The sequence below is a fragment of the Lissotriton vulgaris genome, chromosome 11, assembly GCF_964263255.1.
Source record: "Lissotriton vulgaris chromosome 11, aLisVul1.2, whole genome shotgun sequence".
Lineage (NCBI taxonomy): Eukaryota > Metazoa > Chordata > Amphibia > Caudata > Salamandridae > Lissotriton > Lissotriton vulgaris.
The window spans coordinates 402,559,768-402,579,350 of record NC_141699.1 but is presented as its reverse complement, the minus strand read 5'-3'; the positions used below and the strand labels follow the sequence as shown (position 1 = coordinate 402,579,350).

General features: G+C 48.2%; 1 protein-coding gene across 1 annotated transcript in view; it reads right to left on the bottom strand.

Moving 5' to 3' along the window:
• Positions 1–19,583, bottom strand: part of POLD2 (DNA polymerase delta 2, accessory subunit) — a 78,660-nt gene that overhangs the window by 34,399 nt on the left and 24,678 nt on the right. The window contains exons 3-5 of the mRNA XM_086943441.1: positions 14,553–14,674; positions 12,340–12,463; positions 220–334 (exon numbers count right to left, since the gene is read on the bottom strand). Of these exons, the coding sequence (XP_086799567.1) occupies positions 220–334; positions 12,340–12,463; positions 14,553–14,674 (361 nt within the window). The remainder of the gene's footprint in view (positions 1–219; positions 335–12,339; positions 12,464–14,552; positions 14,675–19,583) is intronic.

The window sequence follows — 19,583 nt, the reverse complement described above, 5'->3', positions numbered from 1 at the left end:
CCTGAGAGTCTCAATATGTTATTTACTGTCACACTCCTTTTGCATATGCTGGCAGGCTGCTTCTCTCTTTTGCCTGCAGGATCCTTCCATCCTTCTCCCACCAATGGCAGTCTAGTCCCATTGCCTGCTGTCCACTTCAGACAGTCGCAGGTATCTTGCCCGTTAACCCATTTCCTGAATCTTTTTCTCCTCTCCATATGTACACTTCTGACCTCTCACCTGTCACTCTCGAGGACTGGTCTTGGCACCTGAGGGGCCATGTCCGCAATGCAGTAATCATCCACCATGAACCGCCCAGCTTCGTCCTCTTTACCAAACACAGCGAGGATGGTACCTGAGTAAGAGAAAGCAAACAGCATGGACACTAGATCTCACAAGAAAAAAGGCAGCAGCACAACTGGACCAGAAATGGGAAAATACTGATAAATTCTGCGGCACAGCCCAGGGTTACCTCGCCACGCCCTGTTCCTGATCTACACCATTATGGCCTGTTTAAGATGAGCTGCTCGTACTGCACGTCAGCAGGTGTTGCACGATAAGGGGGTGGGAGATGCTGTAATTAGTGCGAGTACTTGACGTTTAAAGCAGCACTATGCCCATCCTAGAAGGACTAATAGCCGATCGGTAGGTGTTTATTTGTGCATTAGCAGTCCGGATCACTGATAGAAAGCTTTAGGCATCATCTGGCAAGGCCTGCTGGGGGTCAGTGCTAATAAGGTAGCCTGTGAATACCAATCAGTAGCGGCAAGGCGGAGGCCTGTTAGTAGGTAGTGGTATGCTTGGCTGCAGGTGGCAGGCATTGGGGAATTAAAAAACTGAACATACCAGCAGTGCACAAACATGATGGTGATCCCATTTAAAGAAAACATGACATTCTTTCATTGTTTTAACTGTTTGCATATGGAATGCCAGCTGCTTCTGAGCAATTAGCTCTCTCCAGCAAGATGTGCGGATCGCAGTCTCTTTCCTCTTTTGCTGTTGCCTTTGTAGAAGTAATTCCCCAATTGTTTTCATGCCTTCTTCATTCTTCTTTTGATCTTCCTCAATAACGTTGCGCTTGCTCTTTGCATCACAAAGGGTTAGAACAGGTTGCAGGTAACTTTAAGGAGAGATTTTGTGATGCAGTGCGTGTTTGATGCCATCACAATAACACATATTTCAAACATTGCCAAAAGATGGGCTGTATCCCCCATCACCCCTTCTTAGAACGTGCTGCTTAACATTACCTGCTTAACGTGCCCCGGATGTAAGTACAATACATGCGCACCTTTTGTTTAAAATAGAACGTTCTGTCCTTCAGTGTTTTCAGTTTTGTTTGGTAACTTTTGTAAGTGGCGCAGTCTTAAAGATATCTCCATAGTACCTCTCTAGCATGTATTTCATTCGTTTTGTAGCCCCTCACCTACCAGTGTAGGGTGCTGAAGCACTTCACATTACATCACACACACACACACACACACACACACACACACACACACACACACACACACACACACACACACACACACACACACACACACACACACACACACACACACACACACACACACACACACACACACACACAAGACAATGCAGCATAGATGTGTAAATCAGTGTATAGAAATGCTATATAAAAAAAGGGTGTAGGTGCAGGATTCACGTCAACCATTGTGGTAGGCATTTTTTAAGAGTGCTTGGTCCGGGAAACAAACTCAGGATTCAGAACGTAACACAGTAGTTAGGTTTCACTTTACTAATAATTTATTTCTACCCAAACAAAACCTTTGTAGCAAAATTAGCATAATCAAAGACTGATAAAAAACACAGATGAAAGCATTTTCTTTACTTAATTTGGCGTATATATAGGTATTGCTAAACCCATAACAAATAAGTACAAGTGTGCATTGACCATTTAAAAACTGTGGAAAAATACTAGCTGCAGGGTCTTCTTTTGCATCCGACAAAAATAAATATGAATGCAGATAAAATGAACAAAAAATAGATATGGATAAATACAAATGGAAATGGTAAAAAATAAAACCGGGAGCCCTAGTTATTATACTGGTAACAGGGACATGAAGGTGAGAACTGCATCACACAAAGGGATACTTCAGCACAGGGCTGAAGGAGGCCAAGAAAGGCAGAACTAACCTGAGGGAAGCCAGAGCACTGGGCTGAGCTGAGGGAGGCAGCAGTAATTAACAGCCACCAAGATCATCTGCGGCGTACCCCAAGGATCATCCCTCAGCCCGACACTTTCCAACATCTACATGGCACCGCTCGCCAACATTGCCCGATCGCACGACCTCAACATAATTTCATGCACCGACGACACCCAGCTGATCCTCTCCCTCACCAAGGCCCCCACCACCGCCAAAACCAACCACCACGAAGGAATGAAAGCCGTCGCCGAAAGGATAAAGAACAGCCGCCTGAAACTGAACTCGGACAAGACGAAGGTCCTCATCCTCGGACAACTCCTGGTGGCCGGCCACACTGGGAGCTGCACCGACACCCACCGACCAAGCACGCGACCTGGGGTTTATCCTAGACTCATCGCTATCAATGACCCAGCAAGTCAACGCCGTCTCCTCCTCCAACACTCTTTGCATGCTCTGCAAGATCTACAGATGGATCCCCACCGGAACCAGATTACGGTCACCCAGGCCCTCGGCAGCAGCAGACTGGACAACGGCAATGCCCTAATCGCGGGAACCACAGCCAAACTCCAGAAAGGACTACAATGCATACAGAACGCTTCTGCACACCTCATCCTCGACATCACCCGCCACAGCCACATCACAGACCACCTGAGAGACCTGTACTGGCTCCCTGACAACAAAAGGATCACCTTCAAGCTCCTCACCCACGCTCACAAGGCACTCCACAACACCGGACCAGCATACCTCAACGAACGACTCACCTTCAACACCCCGAACCGCCAGCTTCGTTCCGCTGACCTCGCCCTCGTTCCACGCATCCGCAGAACAGAACGACCGCCGGCAGCAGATCATTCTCCCACCTCGCAGCCAAGACATGGAACACCCTCCGAATCCACCTGACACAGATCCAGGACCTCCTGACCTTCAGGAGACTTCTCAATACCTGGCTGTTCGAGCAGTAGCAGCAACCCCCCCACCCCCACGCCTTGAGACACTCACGGGTGAGTAGTGCGCTTTACAAATGTTTGATTAATTGAGTTATAGGAAGAAGTAATGGTAATGTTACCTGGATTTATAATGCGCACGAATACCCAGAGGTGTCTTGGCGCTGAGAACACAGTAAGCCTGCTCATGCGTCTAGTTCTGGAACAACCAGGTTTTTAGTCCTTTCCTGAAGGTGGAGAGGGAGCTCACACTCCTGAGCTCATTCGGAAGAGTGTTCTAGAGTTGAGAGGTGCCTTAGAGAAAGCTGCAGCCACGACAGTGCGATGTACGAATTCTGGGCACTGACAGGAGTTTGGCCCCAGTAGAGCGGAGATGTGTGGTTGGTTCATACCAGGCAAAAAGGTTTTGCAGAAATTCAGGACCTGTGTGGATCAGTGCGTTGCAAGCCAGACACAGAGCCTTGAATTTGATGCGTTGTGCTACGGGAAGCCAGTGCAGGCTGTGAATCTCTTTAGATACAGATTTGCACCTAGGGGTGTTGAACAGTAGCTGTGCTGCTGTATTTTGAACAGTCTGAAGCTTTTTAAGCACTGCTTCTGTATGTTTAGATAAAGCCCTTTGCAGTAATCCAGTTTAGACTGAATTAGCGATGTTACCACAGTTATTCTGGTGTCTAACGGAATATAAGGAAGAATCTTCCTTATTTTATTAATAAGTAAGTGGGAAGCAGAGACAGTAGTGTTTGTATGCTGAGAAAGCAAACGTCTGTTGTCAATTCTCCCATCTCTGCCGGCCACCACAGATTGCCCCAGTTTGGCTGCATATTACCAAAGATCAGGACCTCTGTTTTTTCAGAGTTGAGTTTAAGACAGTGTGTACTCATCCATCTGTATATAGTAGACATGCAGTTCTGAAATTGTTGAGTAGGAAGAGCCTGATTTTTATATGCAGCCACCACTATCTGGGTGTCATCGGCGTAAGACGTCAGACTGAACCCGAAGTACCGGATCAGAGGAGCCAGTTCGGAGACATAGACGTTAAAAAGAGAAGGGTTCAAAGACAAGCCCTGTCGTACTCCGCACAGGAGGGTATAAGGCTCTGAATGAAGTACAGACAGGACAGAGAAAGGAGCAGGACGGGTAGAACAGGCTGAGTGTAGCTAAGGCAAAACCTGAGGAGGGCATAGTCACCGATTTGTGAAAGGACTGAGCCAAACAGTGCAAGAAGCAGTGCGAAGCCTATTGGCAGCAGCACCAGCCTGAGAGAAGGCAGCATCAGTGGGTTTATGTCAGCAGTATTGGGACCATGACTGCAGCAGCACAAGGCACAGAGCATCAATATTGGGATTTTCTAGTAAGAACACAAATGGCATAGATTATTCATCGGACTCCAAGTTTGTGTATTCCACTAATGCAAAATAATACTATTCTAAAATAAAGAAAACCTATCTTTCCCTCCAGGTAACAGAACACACCCAATATACCTAAACAACTCTACACTATCATTAGAAAACTCCAGAATCCTACTTCGATGTAAAATGATATTCCACCCTCCCATGAATTAAATGAGACCCCATCTAAATTCTTTTTATACAAAATCATCAGTTGGGAGTGGATCTACGTTTCTAACCCTTTACAAGCCAATTTTAATTGATTCTGGTGTCCCTAGGTAAGGCTGAAGCAACACTAGATGAGGTTCACATCTTGATAATCTGATTCAAGTTTACCTGCCCTGGGGTGTCCGGATGCAGAGGTGCTTTATGCGGTGTTAGTCTCAAATGCTACACGTTGAGAAGTCAATGGAGAACAGTACCTGCAAAGAAAGGCTGCAAGTGGGGACTGTGGGACCAGTCTGGCAGAATCCAAAGGGGGACTTGGCTCTTGAGGGTCTCAGGACAATAGAGGCACCGTTGGATTCAATGGCCTTGGTGTTTTTTCCAGTTAATCAGAGAGTTTGAGGCTATCATATATCTCTTATTTGCCCTCTCCTCTCTTCTCCTGACCTCAAAATGGCGGCCCAACCAGGACTGCCTAATTAGGAACTCCTGACTCTGTCCTCTTGGAGGGCCCCCGGAAGTAAGAACAGGCGAACCACGATGCGCATCAAGCCCTAAAGACTGCCTCCTGCCCCCACGCCCCCGCCTAGGTGTCTGCTCCTGAACCTTGAACTCTCTCCTAGCTATCTGCTCCTGAACCGGAGTCCCTAATCCACCGCCCACTCGAACTTGACTCTATTATAGTGGCCCACCCAAGTCCTCTTCCTTCGGTACTCCTGACCGCAATTCCTCCGCACCCGACCCACTCATACCGATAGACAGAGCATCCTCCGCCAACAAACCTGTCCCTAACCTCTGCTAACAGCCCCCTCCCACTACGTCTAGCCGCTCCTGCCACATCACCACAGAATAGCCACTAAAGATAACACTAAAGACACTATCCTCACTAACCTCACGATCACCTAGTTAGAATGCCTTCCAATTTGACACCACCCTCACCCCTCTCTCCTCCCCCTACATAAAACAGCACGGCCATAACTCCTTCGCAATCACCCTCCCTCCCACCCTCTCTCCGAAATCTAAAAAACCCTCAAACATAAACTGATCAGGAAATTCCCTGAATCCCTCTTTGCGGACCTATACCACTGTTCCACCATAGGCCAAATAAAAATGGACCTCACATTCCACACAATTAGGCCCACCTATTGGATGACCGCCCTGAGTGAAAGATACCACATCACCAAAACGACCAAGACGACACATAGCTGCAAACTCACATTCTACACCCCCCGTGCTCCGCGGGATCAGCAACCTTCTACTCTAACGGCACAGTCCTGATCCAAGCCAACAATGCCAACCTTGAGGTTTTCGACCTACTCTTCCCCTCTCTACTTACCAACAGCACCCACACTCTGCCCCCCGACCCACCGCTTCCGCACACCGGGGAAGCCAATCCCCCACACGGAACACTCGTTCTAGTCCGCCTCCCGTTACCTCAACCACCGCCGAGTCCCCACCCCTCTGCAATCCCCCAACGACACGGCCCCCTCACCTGTTCTACCATACCTCCAAGAACATCCCACTCCGAGGACCCCCACCAATTCAGTTCCGAACGACCACTATACACATCCCGAATCTCCCTTTCCCCGTCACCCTCCTCCTAGCAAGGGAAATAAACTACCCCACCACGACCACTCTCAGCTTACATCATCCCCCATAAACCAAACCACCACATTAACTAACAATAACAGTCAACACAACTCTAACAACGCTCCCCCCCGCCGAAGCGGTCACACCCAGGGGCAGCCCACTCCCCTTCAAAAAGAGTTGAACTGCCGCCTCACACGCATCGAAAGCCAACTCACCACCTTAATACAGGGCCTAAATCTTATCCTATCCATACTCTCGACCCGCCCCATATCTCCAACCCTAGCCCCACTTCCTCCCCTCACTCCCACCTTAGGCCGCTCAACCGCCTGCCCCCCAAACAGCCAACTCACCCCCATATCTCCAAACCCAGCCGCACTTCCTCCCCTCACTCCCACCTTAGGCCGCTCAACCGCCTGCCCCAACCAGCCAACTCACCCCCCCTCGGCCCAGGCCCCGAGACCGAAGAGGGCTATGGAGGCCATGTCCCAGGAGGAAGCGCTCGAGCTGGCCTCCACTACCTAACCCCCCCCAACCAGCGACCCGCAATCTGCAATCTGCAATCCAGGTAATCACTGGGATCAGAAGCAAACACTCTTCCCAAAAAAAACCCAGGCCTCCAGCCTCCCTCATCAACATCCCCACGGAACCAAAAAACGAGTCCCACAGCACTAACTGCATGCTCATAAACTGCAGGTCCGCCACGAAACACGCTACAGAGCTGGCAGAAACCATTCTCAATCACGATGTCGACATAGCTTTCATCACCGAGACCTGGCTCAATGACTCCTCTCTTCCGATCCTGGATATGCTTGTTCCTCCGGGCTTCTCTATCATCAACAAAAACAGAATATACCAAAAAGGCGGAGGTGTGGCAATTATCCACAACAATAACCTATTAGTGGCCGAAACTGATAACACAAGTTACAACTCCCTCGAATGCCTAACCGCCAACATAAAAACCTCCAACAACAAGCTATTGCACTGCCACCTCCTTTACCACCCCCCAGGCAACACCGTCACGTTCACGGAACACCTATCAGACCTAATCGCTCACTGCTCCCTCCGGGATACCAACAACATCATTCTAGGCGACCTTAACCTTCACTGGAATGATAAGAACAGTGTTCCAGTACAAAACCTAAATGAGGTGCTCCATACCAACAACCTCTACCAGCACTGCTCAAAAGAAACCCACAACAAAGGAGCAATCCTGGATGCCATCATCGCCCAACGCGACGCAATCTCTATAGATCACATCCTTCCGGTCGACTGGTCAGATCATCACCTTATCCTATTCCACCTCCATCAACAGATCATAACTCGCCCCTCTAGTTCTGATCCACCCACATGGTCGAGAAACATATCGCAGATCAACACAGAGGAGTATGAAGAGAAAATATCCTCCCTCCTGCCCATCTCCCCGGAAGGCCTCTCCACTGAAGAACTCACATCTCACTACAACGCTACCTTGACCTCGATCCTAGACGAACTAGCCCCCTTGAAACTGAAAAAACCCAGAAACACCCCCTTCCAGATCCTGGTTCAACAAGGACATAAATGAGGAAAGAAGACAGCTCAGAGCAGCAGAATGTCTCTGGAGAAAGAACCCCTCCTCCAGCCGTTACGAAGAACTCAGAACAGCAATGAAAAATCCAACTTTTTCCGCACTACACTGGACAAGGCCAAAAACAGACCAAGCGAACTCTTTGACATCATCAAAAAACAAACATCCAAGCCAGTGAACTCCCGCGTTCAACCCTCTAAAGCCTATGTGACAACTTCTCCAACTTCTTTAACTAAAAAATCTCCAAGATCTAACTTTCACTGGACATTAACCTCCAGCCCTCCGACATAGACTGCCTCACCTCAAGCGAAAACACCGGGAGAACTCGACCGACGACTTGGTCTTCCTTCGACCCCATCACAGAAGCAGAGATCCTTAACCTCATCGCCGCCTTCAAACCCTCTTCACACAACCTCGACCCCATTCCCTCTCAAATGGTCAAAGAGGTAAAACTCACCCTGGCTCCACTCTGGTGCGAAATCATAAACAGCTCCCTAAAAACGGGCACCATACCAGACTGCCTTAAAGTCGGCCAAGTCACTCCTCTTCTGAAGAAACCTGGCTTAGACTCCACCGACCTGAACAACTTCAGACCTGTCTCAGATCTCCCCTTCTTAGCCGAAATCCTAGAAAAATGCGTTCTCCGTCAACTGAACAAACATATTGACAACATTAATTTGTTAGACCATCACCAATCAGGCTTTAGAAAAGGCTACAGCATCGAAACTGCAATCCTACACATCATGGACGACATCCTCTACTCCCTCGACTCAGACCACTGCTGTCTACTCATCCTCCTAGACTGGTCAGCAGCCTTTGACACTGTAAACCATAGTCTTCTCATCAAAGCTCTCAAAGAGAGGGTCGGTGCAGACGAAGTGGTCCTGCAATGGTTCTCCTTTTTCCAAAATCGCTCACAAAGAGTAAAAATCAAATCATTTGCTTCTGAGCTCATCCCCGTGAACGGAGGTGTCCCTCAAGGATCCATTCTCTCCCCTCAACTGTTCAACATATACATGGAACCCCTCACCTCCATGCTGAAAAAGCAAACATCCCTTTTCATCTATATGCAGATGATACTCAAATCTACTTGGAAACCTCCTCCTTTAACGACATCCTAAGACTCAACAACACTCTTAGAGAAGTCCAAGAATGGCTATCAAAGAACCACCTCAAACTCAATCAGTGAAAAAACGAAATCCTACTCATCTCAAACAAGGAAGAAAACCCGCAAATCGTCGAATGGCTGAAAGCAATTGATGCCCTCAACGGAAATCTCACACTGGCATCCTCGGTCAAATCATTGGGAATCACCCTTGACCCCAAACTATCCATGACCAATCACATCAAGAACTCCGCAAAGAGTGCCTTCCTCAATCTGAAGCTCCTCAACAAAATCAAACCCCACATCCCTCCGAGCAACCTCAAACAAGCCACCCAATCCCTGGTGCTGTCCAGACTGGACTATGGGAACGCAGTCCTCACCGGCACAGCTAGCGCACACCTAGCCCCTCTCAAAACCACCCTCAATGCAGCGGCCAGAATGGTCACCGGAATCAAAAAATTTGACCATATATCTCCAGCTCTCAGAGATCTAAAATGGCTCCCGGTGGAAATGCGAGCCAGCTTCAGAACTGCCTGTCTCACACACAAAGCCCTGCACACAGGGAAACCGGAATACCTAGCCTCCAAACTCAAGGAAGCCGGTCAAACAAGAAGCCTCAGGAGTTCCAACGCCTTCCTCCTCATCCCCTCGAAAACACGTAAACAAAAGACTGCAGTACGCTCTTTTGCTGGTAACGCTTCAAAAATTTGGAACGCCATCCCAGTCGACATCAGAACCACCCCCTCCTTTGCAAAATTCAAAAGCTGCCTAAAAGCCCTTTACCTCAACCGCGCCTTCCCGAACGCAATCACGTGACTCACACGCCCCCAGCTGGGAGGCACCGGACATCGCGCCCCCACCGGTCAACCTTCAGACACCGCACGAACAATCACCCCTTGGGTCAGCACCGCGAAGAAACAACGCCAGCACTAGACTTGCGGTCCCTGGTCTTTGAGACTACCTCCCGACCTATTTAGCACAATCCTACTCCTCTGATCCTGAGACCTCTCTACCTCAATGACGCACCTCTGACGTTAAGCAGAACTGTACTGTCTTTCGCCACACTTCTGCATTTTTCCACCACGCCATTATCATGCATTTGTCTTCTCTAGATCATGTTGTAAAGCGCTCCGATACCCTCGGATCTGGCTAGCGTTATAGAAAACCTCTAAAACAAAAAAATTAAAAATAAATAAAAAAATGAACACAGCAAGACAACTTCTGGCATGGAGCTGGCCTCTGTCGAATTCCCTCAACGTGCAGGTAAGTTTTGGCAGTGATGGTGTTCGCAATGGACACAAACAAGCCTTGGTGCTTGCAACAGGCTCCAGTAACCCAGGTATTGGTGCAGGGAACCTCCAGGGTGGATCAGCAATTTGATAACTTGATGGATCGACGGGGCTGACCTCCTGGACACTCGGTAACCTCCTCCTGGGCAACTGCACAAGGCTTTGAGAGGATGCACAGGTGCAGGACGAGTCGGGTATTTGCAATTGTCGGGACAGAAGCAGGCAGGGTTTGGCGCCTAGTCCACCGTTCTCGGGTCTTCTTTGTCCTTTTTTAGTCAGTTGAATCTAAGTTCCTGGTTTCAGGGGTGCCTAAACACTACATTTAGTGGTGTTAAGGGGAGTGAAGGGTAGTAGCCAATGGGCTACTTACCCATGGTGTCACTACACCCCCTAAATGACCATTTCCTGTGGGGAGTGGGCCGAACCCTGTCCCAGAGTTCCTAATTCTAGCTAACACAAGATGGCGGAACCTTTCTTTTGTGGCGCACATCAAGGAGCCCACCGTAGGGTCGGGACTAGCCTGATGATGCAACACTCCTACTTGCATAGCTAATTTCCTGCCTGTTCTGGTGCCAAATAGGCTTCAGCCAGGGGGGTGGCCACTCCCAGTTCTTGGCGAAGCCAGGGTCGCATATCAAAGGAGGCAGGGGCTTTGAAGCCCCTTGCCTTGATATGCCAAACCACTAGCCATCCTACTGGAGGAGGTGTGAACACCGTCCTCTGGAGCAGGCATTGTTTCTGACCCCTGAGAGCGAAGACTCTTCCTGGCAGGCGTTCAGAAACACATCTGTGGTGGCAGGCTGGAAAAGTCCAGTCAGCCAGCACACACTGAGACTAGTCAAAGTTTCAGAGGGCACCTCTAAGGTGCCCACTGAGTACAAATTATAATAAATCTAGTACTGGCATCAGTACAGATTAAGACAAAGTGTCTGATACTAAACACCAGTATTTTCATTGAAGCTATCATGTAGCTGGGTAATTCGTAACAACCAGTGCCCAGTACATGTCTTAAGATGGCTTTCCTGAGCACTAGCAATATCTAGTAGTAGAACTAGGCATCACAGGGGCATATCTGCTCATACAGATATGTCCTCACATATACTATAATGCACCAGATCCTAGGGCTCCAAGGCTTGATGTAGCTGTCACCTACATATAGTACCTGCAGTGCATTTTGGCATGGCACAGGGTAAGTGTTCCATGTCATGTTTTCAGAATGGTTTGCACCATTTAACAGAGCCTGCAATGGCAGTCGACATGTAATTTGTATGTAGGTCCCTTACGGTGGCATGAGACATGCTGCAGCCCTTGGGACTCTCTTTAGTACCCATGCCCTAGGAACCATGGGTACCATTTACTAAGGACCTGGAGGGGTGCTAAAGTCCTTGACAAATGTATTACAATTAGAATTTAAACTTGTAAGGGAAAGAGCACTGGCACTGAGGCCTGGTTAGCAGGCCTCCGTGCACTGTCAGAGTTGAAAACCAGAATCTAGTAGTAAGAAATGGTGCAAAAAGCGAGGCGACAATGGCAACAAAATCAATCCAGTAGCCCCTCCACCCCAACCCCTTTTGGGTCACCGTAAGATGTTATCCGAGCAAACCATATGCATAAACTTGCAGATGTGTTGGCAAAATGAACCTTTTTGAATGGCTGTGTTTTCCTGCCAGATACTGCTTCCATGCACTTCATGCACACTCAATTTTTGAAAGTTCTGCTGAGAAACCACATTTCAAGACAACACAACACTACGCAATCACACCTCAGTACCCTCTCAAAAAAGAGTGAAAGGCACCCGACTGACTGCTAGCTTGTACATTACAGAGTTACTATTTTAACTTGGCAGTGACTGGCAGTGAGTAAACATTCAACACTGGATTTTATTTTGGTTGCCCGGTCAAGGGCATTCTTCCATAGAAGTGTCTGCACTCCAGAAATTAGACAGGGTCTAACCTTCATTATCTGTTTTAGTGGCACAGATTTACTTGATCCTCTTGTGAAGGAGTCGGCATATGTCAGAAAAAATACCTTCGGGCATGTGCAGCTTATAAAATTCGTTAAGTCAAGCCCACAAGAGCTGGATGCAAGATGGTTAGAAAAGAAGCATGCTAGCCCCAATTAGCATCACTTGCATCTAGAAAACGTACCTGTGACAAACTTCTGAATGTCTATGTTTCCCTCCAGCTTGATGCGCTGCAGCTCATCCTCCAGGATCAACTCATCTGTGGAGCTGATGTACTTTGATCGAGAAGGTTGTGGCAGTAAGTTATGCTGTGTAGAACATAAGCATGGAAAAGGAATTTTAGAAATGTGTTTTCTCCATATCTTGGTAAAAAAATACTATGGGTTATATAATATTGCACTTTCAAAGACCAGAAAACATGGGTGAGTAGTGAGAAAACAGTCTTCAAGCTGAACTGCAATTTTAGGAAGCACACAGTGTTAATCCTTAGCAACCGACCTTCCCTCAATGTCCGTGAAACCTGACACAACTACAGTAAAATAAAAGTTAGATTTATAAATATATTTTTTAACTGTTAAACTTTTATTGGTGAACCTTCTAGAAACACGCATATGACCATATACATATCACTGCAACTCAACACGTTAAACATGCTCTCACATAATTAGGCAAGCATGGTCGCATGATGTAAAGTCTTTCACGTGGGGACTGAGAAAAATCATAGAGCCCACTGAATCTGACACGGTCCTCCTGAAAAATCAACTTTTCCAAAAACTGTTCCTTTTTTATAACATTTTTGCTGTATGTCCTGGGGTCTCCGTTTCAGTCAAAATGGCTGATTTGTGCCCTGGGTCAGCCAGGTCATGGGAAATGCTAGCTAGATAAGAATCCGTTAGGGCTGAGAGGTGACTGACATGGACAGGTTGATGCTATTGTCTCTTAAAATGCAGCTAGGCTTTTTCAGTACATATGTTATGTCACTGGCACTGCCTGGTTATTTAGAAACAGACCGCCTGTACCTTTGCCCAGTCATGTTTCTCCAGTAATGTCTGGGTGTTTATGAAGAGATTACTGGTGTTGTGGTCTTGCCTGGCTACTTTTAAAGGAACAAAGTAGGCTCAGAAGACCTGGCAAAGGCTTCATTGTTGCCAGTATGCTTCGGCAAGGTTGATTAAGGCAGTGGCTAGACTAGGCTGCCTCCCATTTTGCCTGAGTGTAGAAAGAGAGTGTTGCACCTTTGGTAGAATACCTGCATAGCCCAAAAGTATAGGGTCTAATGGATTCAGTATCTCCTTCAAACTGCTATTAATAAAGGACAATAGAGGGGCTGGTAGGGCTCTGGCTATGCCATGCAGGCCAACTGCTGCTCTACTGTGGAAGAGAGCAAACACAAGGAGATGATGGATGGAGTGCTGAAACTTTTCAAACACTCACCCCCAGTCACAGATCTGGGTTGAATCCATCATCCTACTTTAGCTCTCTTTCCAACTCAGTCCAGACCCAGCTATATGCAAATAAGCCTTGACCCTGTGCCTCATGGGAACAGTCCAGCCCAAACTGCCAAGCCAGGTCATTCCTGAACCAGAAACAAGCATCCTGGGACCGGTTTCTGGGTAAATGTAAATGTAAATGTATTGCGATTTATATAGCGCACGTATCACCCGAAGGCATCAAGGCGCTTGCTTAGGGAACCCGCCCTGGTATTCCCCTGTGAGATACCCCGGCAGGGTATCCACAAGGTGAAAGCCAGGCATTCTGCCGCGAGGGGCCGTTGTGGAGATTAAGCAAGCTATTGCCCAGAGTCGCAGAGTGTGAACCCGTGAATCGAGTAGGCACCGGAGCGAGAATTGTCGAGTCCATGGACATTTTAGGACTCAAGACCCTGCCGAGCCGGGAATTGAACCCTGGTCCCGGGCTGACCTCTGCTTCCAGGTATGTCTCATCTAACCAGTGAGCCACACTTCTCCACTAGCACCACTCAGTATTGACCATGTGCATCATAGGAACAGTACAGCCCGAACTGCCAAGCCAGGTCTTCCCTGAACCAAGCATCCTGGGACCGGTTTCTGGTTAACACCCTTCATCAGCCAGGCTAGCTTGAATCCAGTGGCAAATTGAGCAAGGGACCCACGTCTGGGCATACCCTGCCAAATTAGGGCGAACAAAGAAAACACAAGGCGATGAAGTACGGAGTGCTGAAACTTTTCAGACACTCACCCCAGTCACAGATCTGGGTTGAATCCATCCATCATCATTCTTTAGCTCTACTGTGGAAGAGCAAGAGGTTTGTATGGCTTTGGCAAGCTCACTACAATCATGCATAATTGTGAATGCAGCGATGAGTGACATGGCTATGAAAAGTGGTCTTTCCTGTTCCCAGAGGGATGCGGGACTTACCTCCTCACTGATCTCCCTCAGGATAGACGGCTGCAGCTCCATGGATTTGAACAAAGTACCCACAATACAGCACTTCTCGGATCCCTGCAGCTCACACAACTTCCTCACTACAATATCGCTCCCTGGAATAGAAGAAGGAGAAAAATCAAATACATAATTTAACATAACAAAAAAATGACCAAAACCTTAATAGGCCCCGAACGCAATCTGGCTGGATGCTGGTGAAAAACTTGATTTGCTGGACAGCCGTTAATATTTATAAAAACCTATGTTGCAAGACCCTTGGTGTGGATGGTTTTGTGTTACAATGAAAAGCTAGGCTATATAAGACAGGCTGAAGATGGGGGCGGGAAAGGGCACACCGTTGCAATTAAGGACTTCACACTACAGTGTTATTAAATTACTAGAAGACCCATTGTCAGCTACCTGTTTAAGGGACAGAGTCTCTACCTCTCATGAAGATGAACTGTATGGACATTTTATTCCATTTGAGTAGCTTCTTTAAGGAAAAAGGGTGGTTTCTCAAAGGCAATCTCCTTTTTAGGCCTCGCCTGTCGATGCGCATGCGCATCGAGCAAGCAAGAGTATTGGGACTTATCCACTCTTTCCCCAACTTGCAAGGAATCGTGGCGATTCCTTGCAGTGCCCGTGACTTTTAAGCTCAATGCGCATGCGCATTGAGCTTAAAAGCGCGTGCACGTCCGTCTTGGTTTACCCGCTCCGCCCCCTCCACTTCCCGCCGTGTCGCATTTCTCCTCCCCCCTCCCCTCTCTTCCCTCCTTCTTGTTTGGTTGTCCCTCCCCTTCCCGCCGTGTCGCATTTCTCCTCCCCCCTCCCCTCTCTTCCCTCCGTCTTGTTTGGTTGTTTATTTTACCCGCTCCGCCCCCTCCCCTTCCCGCCGTGTCGCATTTCTCCTCCCCCCTCCCCTCTCTTCCCTCCGCCATAGCCTTCGTGGTCTCTCCCCCTCTGCCATACAGCCCCAGCAAGTCCGTTATGAAAGGGAAACACTTCTATTTTCCCACAAGTATTGCTCAGCAGTAAGGAGCCTCAGAGAGTCAGACGGCGTGTCTCAGTTGATCTTGCGCCGCCTGCGATTTCCTCAACCAGCACCCAGCGCCGGTCAGCAGTCTCACGCCTCACAGCCACCAGTCAGCCTCCGTCCTCGGTGCCTCCACACCATTGTTGCTGCGTAGCAGGATCGGTACAGCGCTGCCACCTCACCTCTCAATGCTGTAGGTCAGGGCGCAAGGTGCGTGTCCCAGCGGCCACTCCAGCATTCAGCACCTCCTCGCCTCACCGCCTCGGTCTGCCTCTCACCTTCGCCGGCATCAGGCCTCCACCCGCATCCCATAACTGCCATCTTGGGAGCATAGTGCACCACAGGAAGGTTAAGGCGATCTCGCCCTCCAGACTTCTCCCCCAGGACTGCCGCCTCCGCAGTTTTCCGCTGTGAGTCTGCACGCCGAATCGCCTCCCAGCCGCTCACAAACAGAGTGCACATCTCCCGTTGCCGCAGCCGGTGGAAGTCTCCCCCTCAGTGCGCTGCCGTCATTTTAGATGCGCAGCGCCCAGCGCTCAATCGGGTGATTTTGCTGCACTTACACCCTTGTAACAGCACCAATGCGCCCCAGCAGCAGTCCAGCTCATGCACCAGGATTTCCGCAACCAGTTTTGCAGTAAGGGGCCACCTTAGAATCGCCAACTCCTCACCCTCAACCCCTCACCCTCACTCACTCACCCTCAACCCCTCACCCTCAAACCCTCACCCTCAAACCCTCACCCTCACTCACCCACCCTCAACCCCTCACCCTCACTCACTCACCCTCAACCCCTCACTCTCACTCACTCACCCTCACTCACCCTCAACCCCTCCCCCTCGACCCCTCCCCCTCAACCCCTCACCCTCACTCACCCTCACCCCCTCACTCACCCTCAACGCCTCACCCTCAACCCCTCACTCACCCTCACTCACCCTCAACCCCTCACCCTCACTCACCCTCACCCTCACTCACCCTCAACCCCTCACCCTCAACCCCTCACTCACCCTCACTCTCACTCAGCCTCAACTACTCCCCCTCACCCACTCACCCAAAACCCCTCACTCACCCTCACCCTCACTCACCCTCAACACCTCACTCACCCTCACTCACCCTCACTCACCCTCACTCACCCTGACCCTCAACCCCTCACCCTCACTCACACTCACCCTCACCCTCACTCACACTCACCCTCACCCTCACCCTCACCCTCACCCTCACTCACCCCCTCACTCACCCTCAACGCCTCACCCTCAACCCCTCACTCACCCTCACTCACCCTCAACCCCTCACCCTCACTCACCCTCACCCTCACTCACCCTCAACCCCTCACCCACCCTCAACCCCTCACCCACCCTCAACCCCTCACCCTCAACCCCTCACTCACCCTCACTCTCACTCAGCCTCAACTACTCCCCCTCACCCAAAACCCCTCACTCACCCTCACCCTCACTCACCCTCAACACCTCACTCACCCTCACTCACCCTCACCCTCACTCACCCTCAACACCTCACTCACCCTCACTCACCCTCACTCACCCTCACTCACCCTCACTCACCCTCACTCACCCTGACCCTCAACCCCTCACCCTCACTCACACTCACCCTCACCCTCACTCACACTCACCCTCACCCTCACTCACACTCACCCTCACCCTCACTCACACTCACTCGCACTCACCCTCACACAGTGCAATAGTTCTCAGACCATTTCAGTTAGAGCTTTTAGAAATGTTTATGGCTTTTTTTATTTGTAATACTTTAGCATTGGCTACAGGAAACAAAAATGCTAAACATTTACAAAAAAAACCCATAAACAATTCTAAAAGCACTAACTCTAATGGTGCGAGACCTATTGCATTTCCAATGCTTGTTTAGTTTAACTGTCATGCATCACAGACTGCCCAATCAATTCAAATGTGTCTATGTACAGCACTGTTTTGCTCACAATGATGCTACTGCCAATGCCGCTTCTGTCATTTCAATTCTCTTGTGGCACCCTTAGAGTTGCAAGGAACTCACAACACTCTTTTAGGAAACGACACAGCACTAAACTTAAAACCAAAATGCTTTCATTCGCTGTGGTTCCTATGTAGATTTGGATATTAGAGAGCTTATGTACGTTAAACCTCATGGCTTGTGTAAAGATATCAAACTTCTGTTGACACCCTAAGTTTCTAATGTGTAGAACCCTCAGGACCTCATTATTAAATGCTTGAAAGAAACAAATTGGTGATTCTTCACCAAGTAGTAAAGATATGGTAGAAGGTGGTAATTCGAGAATGCAGAATTATGAGTTTTGCATTAGTGAATGGGGACTGATTCTTCTAGTTTGGTCTGCTTTCCCCATGCACATTTCACCAGGTTTGTTCTGGCGAAATGTGGGCACAGAAAGAAATACACACTGTGGTCTAAACACACAACTTTCAATTTTAATGTGGGCAAATACTCTGGATTCAGCTCACACTGCAAATGTAGCAATCAATCAATATTTGTAAGTGCGGCTAATCACCTCTAGTAGTATTTAGGCGCTGGGGTCTCTAGTCGTAGAGCCAGGTCTTGAGTCCCTTTCTGAAGTGAAAAGACCACTATTGTGGCTGGTAAAGAAACATTTCCAAATCCTCCATTATTGAGCAATCCACCAAAACAATGGAGCAACTATGCAACAAATGAGGTGCAGCAAAGGAAGATATTAAGTTCATAAGGAATTGACTTTTGAAAGATTTAAATAGCTTACATGAATTTAATTGTACCCCAAAGTCCACACTAAAAGAAAACGCTTAAGAAAGATGTCTGGAATTGGAAAATAGTGAAAAGATAAACTACAGAAGCTCTTCATAGCTTCTGGTGAGGATCCCAGAGATTTTGCTTGGTGAGACAGCTGCCATGGGCAAGAAGTTTGTTTAGGCAGAAAGGTGTCTGGGGAAACTGCACCTTAACCTTTGACTAAAACGGCACGGCTAGAAATGTGGGTCCAATCCAGATAGCAGTTTGCTATGGACCGGCCCAGCTAAAATAGAATGTTTTTGGTTTTTTTGAAAGAGGATTGTTCTCATCCAGTGCTAGGGACTTATAAATATCTATGGAAGGAAAAAGCCTGTAACTAGTCTCCAACAACCTGTCCTTCACTGTTGAGCTTGCCTTTGCAGTTATGTTCCTGTAGTATTAACAGTATTTGAAGTGGTTTAGATGCGGAAAGCGTGGCAATTGTTTAAAGGAGGATTATTTGCATGTTTTCTTTCACAAATTTTCAGGTCTCCCAAAAGTGACACAAATGTAAAAACTGATTTAACTCCATTTAAACAAATACTTGTATCACAAAGATGACTAAAGTTCTTATTTCACAAATATAATGCCTGGTATCTGGCAGAAACAATGTCTCGTAGAAAGGACTAGGAAAGGTACATATTGAAATTAAAATATCTGCTAGGGTCACAAATCATTCAGCCTCCCAAAGTGTGATGGGTGGTTGGTGCCAAAGCACTGTTTGAGCTCAATATAGCCAGTTAGTTGCATATGCAGGCTGAGCTGGGTGTGCCATGAGTGTGTTATCAGCAGGATTCGATGCCTTATTGAACTAATGTACCCATGGCAGGAATCTGTGCTTAACCTCATGGTCAAAGTATCGAATACCTGCATGTCTACTCAGCCTTTCAACCTTCTGAGGTCAAAACTATGAGTAAAATTCATGTTGGTAAAAATAAAACACTGTAGAACTACATGTCATGTAAGGTGTTCTGATGTATGATAATGTATGTTGTACTTTGGTAGACAGTACTGTTGTGAACAATAAGACGAGGGCAGACATAGTGATGCTACACCTCAGAGAAAGTGCGAGAAAGTGCCTAGCCCCCCACTTTTTGCCTGGTTTTGATGTGGTTTCAAATGTAGTGCACAGGGTCCCTGCCAACCAGGTCCCCTGTGCCAGTGCTCCTTCCTTAAAAACAAATACCCATTTGGCACTTCTGCAAGTCCCTAGTAAAAGGACAAGGTT